Source organism: Crinia signifera, chromosome 6 (assembly GCF_055691185.1).
Source record: "Crinia signifera chromosome 6, ASM5569118v1, whole genome shotgun sequence".
In the NCBI taxonomy this organism is placed as follows: Eukaryota; Metazoa; Chordata; class Amphibia; order Anura; family Myobatrachidae; genus Crinia; species Crinia signifera.
Genome location: NC_139222.1, coordinates 258,266,950 through 258,284,485, shown reverse-complemented (window position 1 = coordinate 258,284,485; position 17,536 = coordinate 258,266,950). Strand labels below are relative to the sequence as shown.

The window sequence follows — 17,536 nt, the reverse complement described above, 5'->3', positions numbered from 1 at the left end:
GAGACCATGTTCCCAAAGGGCCTAAATGAAGAGAACAAATTTACGGCATACCTCTGATTTATACATACCACAGTTGGGATCAGCATGTCAGCACATCGGCAGACCATGTCAGCACCCATTTGCTGCTGAAATATTATGCTCATCCTTTTAAGAGATGTCTCTTACAATCACAAATTCCATTGTTTCTTCAATATTCTTAAGGGACGTTTTTTCACTTTGACAGTTTTTTCACTTAATTTTCCAACAAGTTTTATATTTATCACATTCACTGAGTTCTGCACTATAACCCCTTAGTATGTATAAACAGTGTTACTAGACACTGTAACATACAACTCATCACCATAAATTTATGTAACCTATTTTTCTGCCAAAAAAATCCTTTTTTATATACTTATTTCTAATTGTATCACAAAATTCAACAGCACATTCACATTGAACCCTGTTTTTTCAGGTCACCTCTGACAAAGTATCAGAGTATCACAAAATTACGAAGCACATCACAGTCAGACAACTATATAATTGTCTTGCCACTCCTTATCACCGGCAAACGGCACAGTTCACATTTCTTTTAGGATAAACAGAAATATATTATTATTATTTTTCAGTTACAAGACACCAAGCATTCATTTTTATGAACCGTTTTTGGAATATTAATAAATGACTACAGGCTTGACATGTCACTGCCAAGTGCTCTAACTACCGGAGATTGATATGCCACTATTGATCCCATAACGGATTATTTATCAGAAAATTCAGTTCTGTTCTCGACAGCACTGTCACGTTATACCTAACAATATAAGACTATCAGCAATCTCTGTAACATAATTTTCAGAGGCTACACAAGAAACATCTTTTTCATGTGCTACATTATAACAAACATCAAATTTAAAAACTGCCTTTCAGTTGCATACTCATAATGTGAGCGATAGAGAATTAATTAACTGCTCACCATGATAGGACATTATAAGTGTAAACCTTTACGCTATCTAAAAACTTTAAAAACCCAATGTCACGCGACAACGGCGAAATGGTACAGAACATTTTGGCCATCACTTGGCAACTGGGATTTTTAAACAATAATTACCATGATAGCCTTATAAAGGGAAACACTCAACAACACAAAGGTTTACGCGATCAGCATCACGCCACACACACATGCACCGCAAGTTCCAATAAAGTCATCAAGAACAGAAGAATATGGTTATCAGTTTGATATGCGATAGAGATGGGACGAGACACAATAACTGTCAATCATCGCTGTGAGTGTGCCGTGCCCGCTTACCTGTCACTGTTCGCAGAACGATAACACAGTGGGACACGGCTCCCAATCAGAAGGCAGCTTGAAGCGGGTCGACAATATGATGGGACGTGGCAGCCATCAATCATTGATGTGAAAAAGCCGCGCCCACCGACCTATCAACGTATACTTAGCGCATAGAGTCAGAACAGGATTGGACATAACTCCCGTCAATCAAGACTAGGGATGGTACTTTAAGAGCTCCGGGATGGCCAGTCGGGTTGGCCTTGAAAAAGCTGCAAGCGAAGCGCGCGCCGGCTAGCGGTGACGCTCTCTGATTCACACACTGATAGGATGTATTTTGATCTGTATTTTTAAACTTCTAGGAGCCCCCCAAGTGCGTTGTGGTGCCGGGTTTGACAGAGTGAGGTGAACCTCACGTCTGCGGGGTGCGCTAATCTCTCTCAATAGTCTACAGCAAGGGACTCATTCTACTCCCCTTACCTGCAGACTATACACTGCCGAATATCCAAGGTGTCCGGTAACGCGTTACCTTGAGACAGCCTGTAGCAGGGGATATAAAATATTCCCACTGCGCACAGACTACCCTGTCCAATTATTCAGTGTGTCGGACTTTTTGCTATCCTGAAATATATAGTGTCAGACATCAATGCTATCCTGTGACAGTCTACAAACAGGGGATTTATATCATTCCCTCTGCGTGCAGACAATACCGTCCACTATCCAGAGTGTTTAACATCTTGACACTCTGAGACAGGGGGCTTGACAATTAAAGTATATTTGTACACAGTCGTTACACCAATCAGTACTTTGTATCATCTCTTCTAGCTATTTTTGAGCTATGTGTTATTGAGATAGACTGTACCATTTGTATACTATTTTTAAAGGAAAACTGTTATGTTAATTGACACCTACTGTGACACACTCTGAATACGAATCAATCCACCTGCAATTTCTAGCAATAATTTTGGCAAGTAATTAATAATTACTACGGACACCGATGGTCGACACCTAATAGCCGACATGTTACTTATATAAATATTTTTATCATCTTGGACAAACTTTCCCACTTAATAGCGGCTGTATTATACTGTCCTATGGTCACAGCAATTTTAGCTAAATCCATATAAAGAGACAGATACACTATATGTTCCACTTTACGAGTGGGGAAATATTGTTTATAAGTGACACCCGCTGCAACACAAGGTGACGGCAGTGTTCACTATTTGGAGAGAATTACTTGTGGTTATTAATTACAAACCCGGCATTGTGTGAGACACATAATTATATTCCTAATCAATTAATATTGTGATCTGTAATTAAAAAATTCAGACGAGACACAGTCACCACTGTCATCTGCCTGGCACCCCCGCACAAGGGTTTTAGCCAATAAGACACCACTATATATTGGATTACACATACGTATTATTTAAGTGTGGGCTACTCACTCCTAGAATTACAGGAGACTTATACTACAGATTAATATAGTGTGGAGAGTCAGAGAGCGGCCGTTTTCCTTTTAAACACATTGTGTCTATGTACTGTCTGTTTGTTTTTATATTTCGCTTTTTTTAGTGATTATGAAATAAAAGTCAATTTTTATTCGTGAAAATTTCATTAGGTGCACTACACAAGGACATACTTTTCTCTTGTATTTGATACTCCTATCTTAGTACATACACCTCACTAGTGTAGTCAGCGTAGTGTCCCCGCGGCAGCCCTGCGTAGTCAGCGTAGTGTCCCTGCGGCAGCCCAGCGTAGTCAGTGTAGTGTCCCCGCGGCAGCCCAGCGTAGTCAGCGTAGTGTCCCCGCGGCAGCCCAGCGTAGTCAGCGTAGTGTCCCCGCGGCAGCCCTGCGTACTCAGCGTAGTGTCCCTGCGGCAGCCCTGCGTAGTCAGCGTAGTGTCCCTGCGGCAGCCCAGCGTAGTCAGCGTAGTGTCCCTGCGGCAGCCCAGCGTAGTCAGCGTAGTGTCCCTGCGGCAGCCCAGCGTAGTCAGCGTAGTGTCCCTGCGGCAGCCCAGCGTAGTCAGTGTAGTGTCCCTGCGGCAGCCCAGCGTAGTCAGCGTAGTGTCCCCGCGGCAGCCCAGCGTAGTCAGCATAGTGTCCCCGCAGCAGCCCAGCGAAGTGTCCCCGCGGCAGCCCTGCGTAGTCAGCGTAGTGTCCCTGCGGCAGCCCTGCGTAGTCAGCGTAGTGTCCCTGCGGCAGCCCTGCGTAGTCAGTGTAGTGTCCCTGCGGCAGCCCAGCGTAGTCAGCGTAGTGTCCCTGCGGCAGCCCAGCGTAGTCAGCGTAGTGTCCCCGTCAGACAGCGTAGTCATTGTACTGTCCCCGCGAGCTGCAGCTCTGTCCCTGGCAAGCCTAGTAAGCGCCTCTCACACAGCGCCAGTAACCGCCAGATCCCCTGCGCTTTCAGACGCCGGCGGAGAGGTGCTCCATCTGCCTGAGCGTCTCAGACGCTTGTGCATCTCAGTCATTCGTAAAGGACGCATTTGTCAGTGCTCCATATTACATACTGGCAAATGCCTCTATTTCAAAACCCCACTATCCACGTCAGCCCGAAGCGTGGCGAGCGGTGGCGGTACGCGTCCTCCCGACCTGTTCATACCCCCACTATCCACGTCGGCGTGGAGTTGATTTAATAAGGTGTGGCAAACCACCGAGCCAGAAGCATGGCGAGCAGACACGGATTACACGTCAAGTAATTCACGTCCCCTGGCTGGGCTCTCTGCGCTCGCCACGCTTTATAAAATCCACTCCACACCGATGTGGATAGTGGGGGTATGAACAGGTCGGGATGACGCGTACCGCTTCCGCTGGCCATGCTTCGGGCTAACATGGATAGTGGGGGTGTTTCAGGAACACATTCACACCTGTCATGTCAGGCAGGTTAACAATGGTCAATGGGTCACACACAATATAATAAGCGCTGACTGACTACGCTAACTACGTAAGCTCCAGCTAGCCGCGAATGGGCGGGAAGACTACGCTGACACGGACAGGGACACTGACTACACATGCCGCGGGAACACTACGCTGATTCTGACAGGGACGCTATGCTGACTATGTAACATTTTTTTTTACAAAATTTTCAGCCAGCATGTGCCGACAGGCAGCATTTCATACCCTACCATCCACTAGGGCGTGGTGGGGGAATATAATAGTGTGCCAAGCGCAGTGAGGCACCGAGCCCGAAGCATGGCGAGCGCAGCGGTACACTTAGACAGTACCATGTCGACCTATGTCAACATAGACACTCTAAAAACATTAAAGCTCATGTCGACCTTTTGGATGTTGACATTTGACCATGTCGACCTTGTGACTGTCGACCATTAGTGGTCGACCATCTAGACACTGTAGATATTTTATACCATGGCCGAGTGTTACTTCCTATCGCTGTGTACAATAACATTTCCTCTCTCCATCAGGCAGGGGGCAGTGCGGGAACACACAAGGTCCGAATATGGGTGAGAAAAAGCCAGAGGCGCTGGACTTTGTAAAAGATTTCCAGGAATATCTCACACAGCAAACGCATCACGTCAACATGATTTCTGGATCTGTGAGTGGGGACAAGGAGGCAGAATCCTTACAAGGAGGTAAATGCTTCACGACTTCCGTGCCACTGTCTATTAATTGCCTACAGCACAATGCAATGTAGTTACTAAGGCAAAGCTCATCAATCATATACCCCTTTCACACTGCAGCTCTAAACCGGTATATTGCCGATTTTCTAGCCTTTTAAACCGGTTAGTGTGCAGTGTGAAAGCCCCAGTCTGCATTTATCGGTTACAAATAACCGATATTTGCAAACGGGTAAAAAGCAGAGTCCTACACGGTTCAGAGCCGTTTTTTATGCAGTGTGAACGGCTCTGAACCGGTATATAGGACTCAGGCAGTAGCTATGAGAGCGCAGTGCATATGTAATGAGCCGCTCATTACATATGCACATATTTAATGAGCGGCTCATTACATATGCGCATATGTAATGAGCAGCTCATTAAATATGTACTACGCTGTCTTATAGCTACTGTCTGTCCTGCTTTCACACTGCAAACCTTCTTGAGACCTGGTATTTATGTGCGGTGTGAAAGGGGTTTAAAATGGTAATATACCGTTTTAAATACTGTTTCAAAATACCGGGTCTCAATCGTTTAGGCAATGTGAAATATACAATGTCCTTCCAATGATTATTCTTGTAATACAAACCTCTGCAACTTACGACGGCTGCATTTTAAATTCTGTCTGTATAAAGAGTTATATTAAAAGGCGCAATAAATGCTCCAAACCAATTCTGCCTCTGTTACCGCATCAGCATAATATACACCTATTTCTCTGTTCTTGTTGTACAGGGCTTCAGTAGGAAGTCTGAAGGGCCAATCCAACAGCAACAAGGCTAGGCTTACCAGGTTGGGATGATTACTGCTCCTGCAGTCTTTTGGGGGGTATCAATGCTAATACCCCTTTCATACCCCCTTCACACTGCAGCTCTTAACCGGTATATTGCCGATTTTTCAGCCTTCTAAAACGGTTAGAGCTGCAGTGTGAAAGCACCAGTCTGCATTTACCGGTTACAAATAACCGGTATTTGCAAACGGGTAAAAAGCAGAGTCCTACACGGTTCAGAGCCGATTTTTATGCAGTGTGAACGGCTCTGAAACGGTATATAGGACTCAGGCAGTAGCTATGAGAGCGCAGTGCATATGTAATGAGCCGCATCTGTGAACTGCTCTGAACCGGTATATAGGACTCCGGCTCATTACATTTGCGCATATGTAATAGTGTTTTAGCGCCCTGCTCGATTTTTAAAGGGCAAAATGCGCCCTGCCCTTCTCGCAGCGCCCCGCTAAAACAGCCTCACGGGGAAGCTCAGCGTCGCCGTAGACGGCGATGCCTGGCGCTTCCCCGGCAGCACAGTGGCTTCGGAGGGGCCAGGCCCACCCCCTTTGATGACGGTGGCGGCCGGGCCAGCCCCCTTTGATGACAATGGCGGCCCAAGCACGCCTCTTTCATGACGGCGGCGGTGGCCCGGGCATGCCCCTTTTATGACGTCGGCGGCCCGGGCACGCCCCCAGCTGTGACGTGGGCGTGCCCGGTTGGCCCCCCAGCGCCCTGCCCGCTGTCACTCCTAGAGTGAACACTATGTAATGAGCGGCTCATTCATATGCACTGCGCTCATTACATATGCACTACACTGTCTTATAGCTACTGTCTGTCCTGCTTTCACACTGCAAATCTGCTTGAGACCCAGTATTTATGTTTAGTGTGAAAGGGGTTTAAAACAGTAATATACCGTTTCAAAATACCGTGTCTCAAACGTTTAGGCAATGTGAAAACAGCATCAGATAACGTGCTAACCAATCCGCTTCTGTGATTTTAAAGACTATTTTGAAAAATTAGAGGATCCGATTGGTTGGTTCTTTAGTCCCCTGTAGCCTTACAGTAGACAATTATATGGCCCAGGTGGAAACTGTTATCATGTAGTGTAGGGTCCACCAATATCAGAGAAGTGGCCTGGAGGCTCACCATATCTTTGCAAATATATTTACCTGAGAATTACCTACTACTATGTGGTTTATTGCTAATGCCCCTTGGTGTGCTGGTGGAAAACATGTTTTGTTTGTCTTTCTACTTCAATCTCCCCAAGCTTTGATCTCCCCCATAACATCTAAAGGTGGTAGTGGGTATCTGAATACTGCAGTGCAGGACCAAAGGCGGTAGTGGGTATCTGAATATTGCAATGCAGGACTAAAGGTGGTAGTGGGGATCTGAATACAGCAGTGCAGGACTAAAGGTGGTAGTGGGTATCTGAATACTGCAGTGCAGGAATAAAGGTGGTAGTGGGTATCTGAATACGGCAATGCAGGACTAAAGGTGGTAGTGGGGATCTGAATACTGCAATGCAGGACTAAAGGCGGTAGTGGGTATCTGAATATTGCAATGCAGGACTAAAGGTGGTAGTGGGGATCTGAATACAGCAGTGCAGGACTAAAGGTGGTAGTGGGTATCTGAATATTGCAATGCAGGACTAAAGGTGGTAGTGGGGATCTGAATACAGCAATGCAGGACTAAAGGTGGTAGTGGGGATCTGAATACTGCAGTGCAGGACCAAAGGCGGTAGTGGGTATCAGAATATTGCAATGCAGGACTAAAGGTGGTAGTGGGGATCTGAATACAGCAGTGCAGGACTAAAGGCGGTAGTGGGGATCTGAATACGGCAGTGCAGGACTAAAGGCGGTAGTGGGGATCTGAATACGGCAGTGCAGGACTAAAGGCGGTAGTGGGGATCTGAATACAGCAGTGCAGGACTAAAGGTGGTAGTGGGGATCTGAATACGGCAGTGCAGGACTAAAGGTGGTAGTGAGGATCTGAATATGTAAGTGAAGGACTAAAGGTGGTAGTGGGGATCTGAATACGGCAGTGCAGGACTAAAGGTGGTAGTGGGGATCTGAATACGGCAGTGCAGGACTAAAGGTGGTAGTGGGGATCTGAATAAGGCAGTGCAGGACTAAAGGTGGTAGTGGGGATCTGAATACAGCAGTGCAGGACTAAAGGCGGTAGTGGGGATCTGAATACAGCAGTGCAGGACTAAAGGTGGTAGTGGGGATCTGAATACTGCAGTGCGGGACTCCTCTGATGGGATTCTGCAGTGCTTAAAGGCTACCACATGCTAAACGCAGGGTGTTTGCGAGAGGAGACCTTCAGTGTAGCAGTGCTATTTCTCTAGTATAATGATGGGAATCCGGGCCTAAAGTTTGGTAGCGCATGCTCTACTGTCCAGCAAGAAGATGGGTTCCTGCTGTAGGGTGACAGTTTCACCATACCAAGGCTTTTCCCCAATACCATGCACAGAGGTAGGTTTACTGGTTCCTGGAAGTGTAGTGAGATATTTACCCCCCAGTCCTTCAGCAACCTCCACAGTCCAGCTGCCAGAGTCAGGCTAGTTTTCAGCCTCTGCGTTGCCTATGCCCTTTACTTCGTCAGACCAAGACAGGACTACTAAACATTTCTCATATGAGCAGAACATTGTTTCCTGAATACTGTGTATCTCTGTGCTGACCCTTTCCCCGTGGCAGAGGGGTGCTATTCACTGACTCACTTTCTATGAATCAGGACCACAAAACCACGATGTGCTCACCGCTAATTCTCCGTGCCTTGCTCTACCGGCAGCTGGGACAGACAGTGATCAGAATGGGCTGGACCACCCGTCTGTGGAGGTGTCCCTGGATGATAGTGCGGGGATGCTGGTGGATGGCTTTGAGAGGACATACGATGGGAAACTAAAATGCCGTTACTGTAACTATGCCAGCAAGGGCACGGCTCGCCTCATAGAACACATTCGCATACACACAGGTAGGACCCTGTCTGTGTATGCATGGGGGAAGGATGGAGCTTTGTGCGTGTGCTTGACATCCTTATTCATCCTGGCGCCATCTTGCATGCTGAAGCCAGAACACATGAGCTACTCATGGGAGCATTGCTGAATACATCATAATGCCCCAAACTGTAACCTAGTAGCCCCCTTACATTGGTGTGAGTTCTCCTAACCTTATCACATCGGTCTGTATGTGCAGCATGTTTCAGTGCCTACAGGAAAAAGGTAATGTGGTGGCTATCTAACCTAATACAGCAGCATTGTCCCAAATCTGCATCACCAACCTAAAGGAAGATTAAACCGCTTCCACTTATGGAACCTCAGGATTCTGTCCTGACACTCTTGTTCTCTTTTGCTGTTGGGTTGCATTGACCTCATGGTTTAGTGGAACCCCACAATGGGACAGATTCTCTAAGCTTCAAAAGTGATAACATGGAGAGTGATAAACAACCAGCCAATCAGCTACTACCTGCCATGTCACAGACTGTGTTTGAAAAATGTCAGGCAGGAGCTGATTGGCTGGCTGTTTATCACTCTCTATTTTATCACTTTTGAAGCTTAGAGAATCTGGCCCCATGTTGATAACCTCCTCCAGCCCACAATGGGAACCTCTTCTGTGTATGCTACACCTCTGATTAGCAAACCCTTAATGGCCCTATTGTTATGGAGAACCAGGCGCCAAATCTGTATTCTTTATGTTATTGCTTATGTAGAAGTGTTGAGGGGAAGGAAACCTACAGCATTCCATACAACATACAGCATGCTGTGAAACTACATATCCCAGCATGCCCTACATTACTGTCAGTGCATGTTAAAATGGTGGCAATATATGCTGGGATGTGTAGCAACACAGCTGCTGGCGTGCCGGATGTTGTCTACCCTGGCTCTGGTTAGAAGAGAACCCATTAAGGATTGTGTCATGTCCCAAACTCAGGAGCCATTTCTAAGATTACCTTACAGTTCTTCTTTCACCCACTCAATCAAGAGATCCTAGGGCAGTGATGGGGAACCTTTGCACTCCAGCTGTTGTTGAACTACACATCCCAGCATGCCCTGCTACAGTTTTGCTATTTGGCCAATCTAAAACTGTTGCAGGGATGTGTAGTTCAACAACAGCTGGAGTGCCAAAGGTTCCCCATCACTGTCCTAGGGTCCTAGGCATTGCACAGATGCTGCGATGGGTAGAAATTCTAATGCATAAGGTGGCATCTGTAGGAAAGAGGCAACTCCTGGCTCCAAATCCTGCGTCCAAAGATGCAGCATTGATTCACCATCATGACCATTGGGTCATCTGAGTAAGAATGACAGCCAGAGCTGCTCAAACGGGGCCATGAAATCTGCATCTGAAGACGCAGTCCATACGCAGAGATACCTAAACTATTAGGTTTACGGAAATCTCTTACTCGGTGACCTGCCTGTAATACAAATCTCAGCGTAAGCTGCAATTAGCAAGTGTCATATCCAACATGACTCTAATCATTCTCCAAAGATTTCCAGTCACGAAAAATGGATCAGTTAGGAAGTTTTTGCATGCTTTGTTTTTGAAAAACTTCTCAGTGTGTTTGGCTTGAATGTTGGTGTGGTATTTTGAGTGTTCATTGTATTCATTGAAGTAGATGTCCCTAATTCTGCTCTTATAGTAGAGCACAGCTAGTCTGATTGTGCACACCTTGGGTGTATTTCTGTGCGGAGTAAGTAAAACAAGACATTGGTTCCCCCAGCTCACTGAATGGTATTAGTAACCAATATTGAACACTCTGAATTATATTATCATGTACTGTTCAAGATTGGTTACTAATACCATTGAGTGAGCTGAGGGAACCAATGTCTTGTTTTACTTACTCAGTATTAACCCCTCCCTTGCATGTACCTGAATGGTATTACTGAACTAATTTGAGCATCTACCACTATCTGTGTGTATTTCTGTGCGTTAAGAAAATGTTTTATATTGAGTTTTCGGTTTTCAAAATATCAGTCTCCTGCTTTACTGGTCAGATTAAGGAATGTGATGCCCCCCCATAATGCATGGACAATGTGTAATATTGCGGTTGATATCTTGTGCAGGTGAGAAGCCCCATCGATGCCACCTGTGCCCCTTTGCATCGGCCTATGAGCGACACCTAGAGGCTCACATGCGATCCCACACTGGGGAGAAGCCTTACAAATGCGAGCTGTGTTCCTTCCGCTGCAGCGACCGCAGCAACCTCTCCCATCACCGCCGACGCAAACACAAGATGCTGCCTATCAAAGGAACGCGCCCATCCCTCGGCAACAAAAAAATGTGGGGCGTCCTTCAGAAAAAAGTCAGCAGCTTAGGCTACAGCCGTCGAACTCTCATTAACCTCAGCCCGCCGTCAATGGTGGTGCACAAGGCAGACTATCTAAGTGACTTCTCTCATGAGCTACCCAACATCCAAAGTGAGGCCTACGAAAATCTAGCCAAGGTCTCGCACGCAGCAGGAGTATTGTCAAGGGACCCACACGAGCTCATGGTGGACAATCCCTTAAACCAGTTATCCACACTGGCAGGTCAACTATCCAGCCTTCCGCCAGACACCCAAAACCCAGCCTCCCCAGACACAGGACCTTGCCCAGATGAGAAACCCTTCATGATCCAACAGCCTCCAGCACCAGCCTGCGCCTCTGCCGTCTCCACCAGTGTTCCCCGGAGCTCCTCCCCAGCCAGCCCCGAGGTCCGTCCAGCCCACAATCACAGGAACTGTAGCCCCATGGCCGGGCCGAGCAGTGAGCGCAGCGGACGAACCAGCACGCCCAGCATTAGCAACAGCCAACCTAGCACGCCAGCACCTGCTCTACCAGTGCAGGACCCCCAACTTCTCCATCACTGCCAACACTGTGACATGTACTTTGCAGACAACATACTTTACACGATTCACATGGGTTGCCATGGTTTCGAAAATCCTTTCCAGTGCAACATCTGCGGTTGCAAATGCAAAAACAAGTATGACTTCGCTTGCCACTTTGCTCGAGGTCAGCACAGCCAACATTGACTTCGAGCGGCCTTTTTACCCCCTTCCCCGTTTTGTTTCACATCACTCCTCGCAAGACAGTCTGTCTATAGAGTGCCTGTCATTTGGGGAATATATATATAGGTTGTAAATATGTATGTGTCTCATTTGATCCCATGAACGGACTTGAAGATGGAAAGTACAAGATGGCTCTCTTATCGGTATTGAGTGTATTGACCAGTGGAGTGGAGGGTTCTGGGTGTAGAATGCTTCTAGGAGGCCAAGTACCTATAAAGCTGACATTTAACCTAGAAAGAGTGTGATACTTGTGGATAAGGCACCTAATGTTTAGCTGTCTTACCTGACATGTTTGTCCCCATGTGCCTCAAGGTAGAGAGCATTAATAATCATTCATACAATTGTGAGTAACTCCATCGTTACTGTACCTAAAGGAGGTAAAAAGATTGACTGTTGGAAGTATTCATGAATATTGTAATCCCCATCATTAATGCTGTGTGCTCATTTTACTCGTGCAAACTTGGGAGAACACATTTAATTTTATAGTGGCCTCTTTCCATGAATTAGAGGGAGTTGAATTAACTTAAGTTTATCTATGATGGTCTCCATCTGAAACAAGTGTTTGTATGTTTTTATATATATATATATATATATTATAAATTAATTTGTCCTCACCGGTTGTAAAATATGTCTGTATAGATCTATTCACTGTGTGTTTAGTGTTTCTCCGAAGCGTCAGACCTCTTTGTAAAACCGTCTTGTTAATCATCTTAATAAATGTGTATCGTCTCCCCTCTTCCCCAGTGTCCCCTGCTCTCACATATCACGGATCGATGCTCGCATCTTTCAGGATGGATTTTAACATTTAAAATAAACAGAAAATGAAAGTGTTGCTTAATGCTTGTCTTTAATAGCAACAGGGTAGCAGCGTTTTTTGGTAGCCTCAGAATCTACTACTACAGTGAATATGAAAAACTGATCTACAGGATCTAAGCCAATTGGGAGAGATAGAATTGTCCTCAGTGCACTTCTTGGCAGATAATATTAGCATATCTGCTGTGTGAATTTTGTATCGAGGGCCGTGATTGGACAGCTACCAAAGCCAACCATTTAGCTGCCTCAAACACAAAATGCAGATTCAGCAATGTACATTTCTCCAGCCTTGGGGGAGTTTCTCTGAATGCTGCTGGCCCTTGACATCCTTATTTTTAGGCCCCCATACACTATTCGATTTGAGCATGATTTCACCCGATCCCGGGAAAATAGCATGAGTCAGACAACCAATGTGCATTTCCGTGTGCATCGGTTTGGACACGGAGATCATATGTGTAAGATCTCTGGGTCAGACCCCTTCCAGCTGCAGGGGTCTGACCCTAACGGTTATCTCTTTTTAAGGCTTAATACATCTGCCCCAGTGTCATGAGCTCTGATTTTGACTTTTTAAACCTTTTCCCAGAATTGAATCATTGGCAGTGTGCTGCTCCAAAGCTCAACTGCATCTCTTACCCCTTATACTGTACCTCGTTCACACCTGCAGTTATAGCCGGACTTTGCACATGAACGCACGTCTGCATGTGTGACTTATGACTCCGCTCCTGACCAGAGACATGGGTCCTTATTCTGATCGGTGCGGCCGGATCCGATTATGCGGCCAGGACCGTGCGTGCGAAACCCCGCCTTCCATACGGATCGCCAACTCCATCTGTACGCGGTAAGAAGCTGGCCGAACGGACCGCACGTGTATTTTTCACGGAATACGCCTCCTCCATCTCAGGGAACCTCCCCCATCATTCGATGGTCGCAGACCATCGAATGCAGGACCGAGTGCTCCACCAGCTCCTGCAACCTCAGACCACACGGACATTTTTCCGTGCAAAAGCAGGGATCTGGGCGGGCAGCTGACATCCGGCGATGTCATATGTCCGCCCCCTACACGTGCGTCACGGCCGCATTACCATACATACGCCCAGCGTTTGCATGGGAACGCCCATGAAACGCGGGGCGTATGCATATGGTAATGAGCCCAAATAGCCCTTCACGCCCCTCTCCACCCCCTGTTCGGAGTGTTCACATTTCATGCGGGATTTGGCCGTACGCCACGCTCGCACATGCGCAGAGACGCCTCTGCACATGCGCAGACACAAAACATCGGCGGCACGAACGCACGCGGATATTACCGCACCGACCAGAATAAGGGCCTCGGAGCAGACACCTGGGAATTTGCCGGCTTGCTAGACCCAGCATATTCCCAGGTCACATGTCTGATACTCAAAGATCGCAAAGGTGTTTATGGTCGTCGAGGAAACGTTTTTCACATGTATTTGGTACCTATGTCGACAGGGACACTGTATAAGTGTACCGCATCCCTTCGCCACGCTTCAAGCACTATGGTTGACCCAGTTTAAAGTCCTGGACCCGGGTCATAGCCAGGTCGGACCCGGCATTGTGATCTGAAAGGTCATTATTCCAGTAAGCCAGGTTTACTTACGCACATCTATGGGGTTTGAGGAAAAATTCGCTAAAATACTTCTGACAACTATATTGCCCCTTCCAACTCTCACGCTGTAGGTGGGTGTGGCGTAATAAAGCTACACATTACATAGCCAGGCAATATGTCATCACTATGGGGTCTATGTTATAGGGTCCTAGTTGTCGGGATGCTGGCTAATCTGTGATTTTTTTTTTTAAATGCCAATCATTTACAAGGCAAGGCATCCTACAGCTCTGGCAAACTCTGAGCCTAATACAGTACATATGCCCTTTTATATTCCGAGGGTTCAAAAGGTCAACGGTGTCTAAGGTCAGTTGGGTTCAAAGGTTGATGTAGTCAAAATGTGTTATTTCAAAGTCTGTGACCAGGATTAGTGCAAACATAGAAGCTTGCCACCACTCTTTGGACAGGTTACAATTCCCAATCATAGTCCATGTGGCTGGAAAATGAAGCAAAAGTTGTAAAGAAAACAAACAAACATTGTTGATCATGGTCATGTGGACGTTTTCAACTTGTCAAGCATAAGCCCAGATGACCTTTGACCTCCTGACCTATGGCATGTCCACCATATTGTATGAGAGGATACTGTAGATCGCTTTAGGCAGATAAGAGTTATTATCCTGGTTCCATAATCCTTAAGGGACAACTACAAATGCTGCAGCTTCCCAGGATCCTGCCATATAGAAGAACTTGATGTATATGAAACCATGTAATAGTCCATGTTCGGCTGGGGTCACTATGACGGCACTGAACGACATCGTTAACAATAACGTTCGGTGTTTGCAAAGCAGATCGTTCATTGCACTGACGATAGCCTTAACATTATCGTGGTGCAGCATATCGTATAGTGTGGATGGGGCATTATAGTCTAGGGTTTAAGGATATCCATGCTTAAGTTTGAATGCTTGAATTAAATAACAGAAGTACTAGTTAAGTCGCCTGTACTCCAGTATGGCTACTCTGAAATCCTGGTCTGAAAGTGTGTCTGAGGGGCAGAAGTATGAAGCGGTGATAAGGGAGAAGTGAGCCAGATGAGAAGTGGCCCATGGCAACCAATCAGCTGCTCTGTGTAATTTTAGCATATGCAAATTACAGCTGTTACTTCAGTGCTGATTGGTTGCCATGGGTCACTTCTCCTCTGGCTCACTTCTCCTTTATCACTGCTTCATACATCTGCCCCTGAGTTTGGGAAACTACTATTAGAGCAATGATTCTCCACTCCCATCCCAATGTATCCCCGACAGGTCAAGTATCTATGTGATGGTTTCTGTAAACCAATATCCTGAAAACATAAACTGTTGGTGTTGAGGACTGAAGAAGAGAACCCCTGCATTAAAGCATACCCTCTATGTAATTTCGTGCCACAGTGTATCAGTAAATAAATAAATTCTGAATTTGTGGCTCATATCATATTATCTACTGAAAAACACCGTCTACTGAGTCATCTAAATTCTGTGATTTACTTGTTAAAAGCACCAATACTATTCCTTCTCCAAACACTCGCTCCATGTTTGCTCTACACGTGGGTGTTAAGTTGGCCATACATCAGAAAGATCGATCTTAAGATCGATTGCGCTCATGATTGTGTACAATTTCCCTTGAAATCCCCGGCAGTCCTTGGTGGTTTTTGGACACAATCTACTCACAATCCATCATACAATCAGTCATACAATCCATCTGCTGTATGATTGTGTACACAAGATGTGCACACAATCCATCATACAATCAGTCATACAATCCATCTGCTGTATGATTGTGTACACAAGATGTGCACACAATCCATCATACAATCAGTCATACAATCCATCTGCTGTATGATGGTGTACACAAGATGTGCGCACAATCTGCATACAATCCATCTTACAATCAATTGAGATTGTATGATTGGGTACAATATCTTTCTGATGTATGGCCACCTTTACTCAGTCTACTGCAGAGGGTAATGGCATTTTGGAAAATTGCTGAGAGGTTTCTTTTTGCAGCAATTGAGGTTTGATTTTCTGCAGCCTCCATCCAATGATGAATACACAGCCTAAACACTGATCATTTTTCAGGTGACTTTGAAGTTCATTGGAAAAATAATGCTACAAATCATAGTTAACCAGTGTAATTGTACACAACATTTGTCAATAAAGTTGCATTTTCTAGTAGTGTAAAAACGGGTGGTAGAAGCCATACTATTAGGTAGCTCCAGATACAGGGCCCCCAGGTGTGCTGCAAGAATTAAAGGACCTCACTGATCCTGCACACTAAAAAAATGATCTATCCAAGCTGACTGGTTGGAACGAAAATCTGGTAATGTCTTGGAGCAAATGGCAATCAACTATATGCTCCCAAAAGGCAGAAAATGGGCAAAAACGGTTGATTGGATAAATCGGTTAAATTAAACAGATTCAGAAAATTTGTCTGAATGACCATTTGTGTCTGTATTCCAGTGTTTGGGAGAAAATGTCATTACAAGATTTTCATTCCAACCAGAAATATTAGAATCTGTGAAAGTGAGAAGTCAGCTTAATGTAGGCAGGTACATAACACATATATAGGATCTAATATACCCTGCACTGTTAGAGCAAGGATATTCTAGGTCAGGTCCCGGAAACTATTCTGACTGCCCAAAACTGTAGCGCAATGACAAGCGGCCCGATTGGCTGGACTGCTTGTCATTGCGGTACAGCAGTCCCAACCTGAGCTGCCGCTGAGGAAATCTTTGTTCACGCTTTTGACTTTGGCAGCCGGCACCGCTGGGGAGAGATTTGTTCGCTGGGGCAGCCGTCCAGGACTTCCTCTGTGCAGACACTGCGGCTGGGTGGCTTGAAGGGGCAAAGGCAAAGCGCCAGTCAAAGCGGTCTTTGATCCATTCTTGCGTGTTGACTCCGCCCCCCCTTACCCCCGCCACGCCACGCCACCCAGCGTCTGACGGCATAGAGGAAACCATTTTGGTCTTTTTTGACTACCATCCACCATTGCAGGTTTGCCCACAATACTCACTGTCCCCATTATAACTAAATGCAATATTGTTGAAGAATCCATTTTCATTCATCCAATTAGGTCAGGCCCTAAGAAAGTTACATTTATCACTGCAGGGCAGATTAGACGTTAGTTCCGCCCAACCTGCCTGTGTCATTATGGTGCTCAGCACTAAAGAAAACCCTACACTACTCAGGCAGCTGGATAGACTATCCTCAACTATTACCATGGCCTGTATCAAATGACTTGCCATACTTTTTCAGACAATCAAAATAATTAATATGTCTGTCCAATTACAGGCCGTTCTTAATGCCCAGAAAAGAATTGTGGCATAACACATGGGAGCTGGGATAAGTTCCTGATCCCACAGGTTATCACTGCTCCTGTGGCTTCTTATTGCAGATTATGCTCGGGTGCCTGATAATCCCCAATAAAAGCCGAATATCAGGGCTAATTGGATGGATTCTG

At 46.0% G+C, this 17,536-nt stretch overlaps 1 protein-coding gene across 4 annotated transcripts in view; it reads left to right on the top strand.

Annotated features, from left to right (window-relative positions):
* The window catches only part of IKZF5 (IKAROS family zinc finger 5), a 32,703-nt gene extending 20,206 nt beyond the window's left edge, over positions 1 to 12,497 (top strand). For 2 of the 4 annotated variants that reach the window (XM_083149422.1, XM_083149420.1), the window contains exons 2-4: positions 4,680 to 4,847; positions 8,362 to 8,601; positions 10,688 to 12,497. In XM_083149422.1, coding sequence (XP_083005548.1) covers positions 4,715 to 4,847; positions 8,362 to 8,601; positions 10,688 to 11,634 — 1,320 coding nt within the window. In that variant the 5' untranslated portion in view covers positions 4,680 to 4,714 and the 3' untranslated portion in view covers positions 11,635 to 12,497. The remainder of the gene's footprint in view (positions 1 to 4,679; positions 4,848 to 8,361; positions 8,602 to 10,687) is intronic. The other 2 variants (XM_083149423.1, XM_083149424.1) reach the window with 2 other exon arrangements.
* Positions 12,498 to 17,536: the final 5,039 nt, after the last annotated feature.